The sequence below is a fragment of the Coturnix japonica genome, unplaced genomic scaffold (assembly GCF_001577835.2).
Source record: "Coturnix japonica isolate 7356 unplaced genomic scaffold, Coturnix japonica 2.1 chrUnrandom826, whole genome shotgun sequence".
NCBI classification, from domain to species: domain Eukaryota; kingdom Metazoa; phylum Chordata; class Aves; order Galliformes; family Phasianidae; genus Coturnix; species Coturnix japonica.
Window position 1 is genome coordinate 5,581 of NW_015440183.1, and position 3,774 is coordinate 9,354.

The window sequence follows — 3,774 nt, forward strand, 5'->3', positions numbered from 1 at the left end:
GGGGTATAGACGGGATGCAGGGTATATATGGGGTAATTTATGGGGTATAGACGGGATGTGGGGTATATATGGGGTAATATATGGGGTGGGGGGTATATAAGGAGTAATATATGGGGTATATATGGGGTAGGAGGGTATTTATGGGGTAATATATGGTGTGGGGGTATATATGGGGTATATATGGGGTGGGGGGTAATATATGGGGTAATATAAGGGGTATATATGGGGTGGGGGCTATATAAGGAGTAATATATGGGGTATATATGGGGTAGGAGGGTATTTATGGGGTAATATATGGTGTGGGGGTATATATGGGGTAATATATGGGACAGAGTATATATGGGTAATATATGAGGTATATATGGGATGGGGGGTATTTATGGGGTAATATATGGGGTATATATGGGATATAGGGTATATATGGGCTAATATATGGGCTATATATGGAGTAATATATGGGGTATATATGGGGTAGGAGGGTATTTATGGAGCAATATATGGGGTATATATGGGGTGGAGGGGTATATATGGGGTAATATATGGGGTATATATGGGGTGGGGGGGTATATATGGGGTGGGGGGTACATATGGGGTAATATATGGGATATATATGGGATGCAGGGTATATATGGGGTAATTTATGGGGTATAGATGGGATGCAGGGTATATATGGGGTAATATATGGGGTATAGACGGGATGCGGGGTATATATGGGGTAATATATGGGATATATATGGGATGTGGGGTATATATGGGGTAATATATGGGGTATAGACGGGATGCAGGGTATTTTGGGGTAATTTATGGGGTATAGACGGGATGCGGGGTATATATGGGGTAATATATGGGATATATATGGGATGTGGGTTATATATGGGGTAATATATGGGGTATAGACGGGATGCAGGGTATATATGGGGTAATATATGGGGTAGGGGGTATATAAGGAGTAATATATGGGGTATATATGGGGTGGGGGGTACATATGGGGTAATATATGGGGTATAGACGGGATGCGGGGTATATATGGGGTAATTTATGGGGTATATATGGGGTGAGGGGTATATACGTGGTATATACGTGTCAATCTATGGGGTATCTATGGGGCTGTATGTCCCCCTATAGGACGGTGAGAACAAAGTGGAGTACCGCGCGTGGAACCCGTTCCGGTCCAAATTGGCGGCGGCCATTTTGGGTGGTATCGACCAGATTCACATCAAACCCGGAGCCAAAGTTCTGTATCTCGGGGCCGCGTCGGGAACAACCGTGTCACACGTGTCCGACATCGTGGGACCGGTGAGTGGGGACATATAGATGGGGATGGGGATGTATAGATGGGGATGGGGACGTATAGATGGGGATGGGGACGTATGGATGGAGATGGGGATGTATAGATGGGGATGGGGATGTATAGATGGAGATGGGGATGTATAGGTGGATATGGGGACCTATAGATGGATATGGAAACCTATAGATGGATATGGGGATGTATAGGTGGATATGGGGACATATGGATGGATATGGGGACGTATGGATGGATATGGAAACCTATAGATGGATATGGGGATGTATAGGTGGATATGGGGACATATGGATGGATATGGGGACGTATGGATGGATATGGGGACGTATGGATGGGGTTGGGGACCTATAGATGGGGATGGGGACCTATAGATGGGGATGGGTACCTATAGATGGGGATGGGGACCTATAGATGGATATGGGGACCTATAGATGGGGATGGGGACGTATAGATGGATATGGGGATGTATAGATGGATATGGGGACGTATAGATGGGGATGGGGACCTATAGATGGGGATGGGGATGTATAGATGGGGATGGGGACCTTTAGATGGGGATGGGGACGTATAGATGGAGGTGGGGACCTATAGATGGGGATGGGGGTGTATAGATGGAGATGAGGATGTATAGATGGGGATGGGTACCTATAGATGGGGATGGGTACCTATAGATGGGGATGGGGACCTATAGATGGAGATGGGGACCTATAGATAGATATGGGGACGTGTAGATGGATATAGATGGATATGGGGGCGTATAGATGGATATGGGGACGTATAGATATGGGGACGTATAGATTGGATATGGGGACCTATAGATGGAGATGGGGACGTATAGATGGATATGGGGACGTATAGATGGATATGGGGACATATAGATGGATATGGGGGTGTATAGGTGGATATGGGGATGTATGGATGGGATATAGATGGGGATGGGGACCTATAGATGGGGATGGGGACGGGGACATATAGATGGATATGGGGACGTGTAGATGGATATAGATGGGGATGGGGACCTATAGATGGGGATGGGGACGGGGACGTATAGATGGATATGGGGACCTATAGATGGGGCTGGGGACCTATAGATGGATATGGGGACGTATGGATGGATATGGGGACCTATAGATGGAGATGGGGATGTATAGGTGGATATGGGGACCTATAGATGGGGATGGGGACCTATAGATGGGGATGGGACCTATAGATGGGGACCTATAGATGGGGATGGGGACCTATAGATGGGGATGGGGATGTATAGATGGGGATGGGGACCTATAGATGGGGATGGGACCTATAGATGGGGATGGGGATGTATAGATGGGGATGGGGATGTATAGATGGGGATGGGGACCTATAGATGGGGATGGGACCTATAGATGGGGATGGGACGTATAGATGGGGATGGGGACGTATAGATGGGGATGGGGACCTATAGATGGATATGGGGACCTATAGATGGGGCTGGGACATATAGATGGGGCTGGGACATATAGATGGGGATGGGGATGTATAGATGGGGCTGGGGACCTATAGATGGATATGGGGATGTATAGATGGATATGGAGATGTATGGATGGAGATGGGGACCTATAGATGGGGATGGGACCTATAGATGGGGATGGGACCTATAGATGGATATGGGCACATGTAGATGGATATAGATGGGGATGGGGACCTATAGATGGGGATGGGGACATATAGATGGGGATGGGGACCTATAGATGGATATGGGGACATGTAGATGGATATAGATGGGGATGGGGACCTACAGATGGATATGGGGATGTATAGATGGGATATAGATGGATATGGGGACGTATAGATGGGGATGGGGATGTATATATTGGGTTTGGGGACGTATAGATGGGGTATGGATGGAGATGGGGACCTATAGATGGGGATGGGGACTTATAGATGGGGATGGGATGTATAGATGGGGTATAGATGGGGATGGGGACCTATAGATTGAGATGGGGACGTATAGATGGAGATGAGGACGTATAGATGGGGTTTGGAGACGTATAGATGGGGTTTGGGGACGTATATGTGGGGTATATGGGGTGTGGGGACATATATATGGGTTATAGATGGAGATGGGGATGTATAGATGGAGATGGGGTCCTATAGATGGGGTATAGATGGATATGGGGACGTATAGATGGGGTATAGATGGGTTTTGGGGACATATAGATGGGGATGGGGACCCCCACAGATGTCCCCAACCTTTGAGACCCCCAAGATGTCCCCAACCTTGGGGACCCCACAGATGTCCCCCATGTCCCCATGGATGTCCCCAACATTGGGGTCCCCAACCTTTGAGACCCCATAAATGTCCCCAACCTTTGAGACCCCATAAATGTCCCCAACCTTTGAGACCCCATAAATGTCCCCAACATTGGGGTCCCCAACCTTTGAGACCCCATAAATGTCCCCAACATTGGGGTCCCCAACCTTTGAGACCCCAT

General features: G+C 47.9%; 1 protein-coding gene across 1 annotated transcript in view; it reads left to right on the forward strand.

Annotated features, from left to right (window-relative positions):
• FBL (fibrillarin) overlaps positions 1-3,774 on the forward strand; it is a 10,607-nt gene that overhangs the window by 4,815 nt on the left and 2,018 nt on the right. The window contains exon 2 of the mRNA XM_015851243.2: positions 1,126-1,296. Coding sequence (XP_015706729.1) covers positions 1,126-1,296 — 171 coding nt within the window. The remainder of the gene's footprint in view (positions 1-1,125; positions 1,297-3,774) is intronic.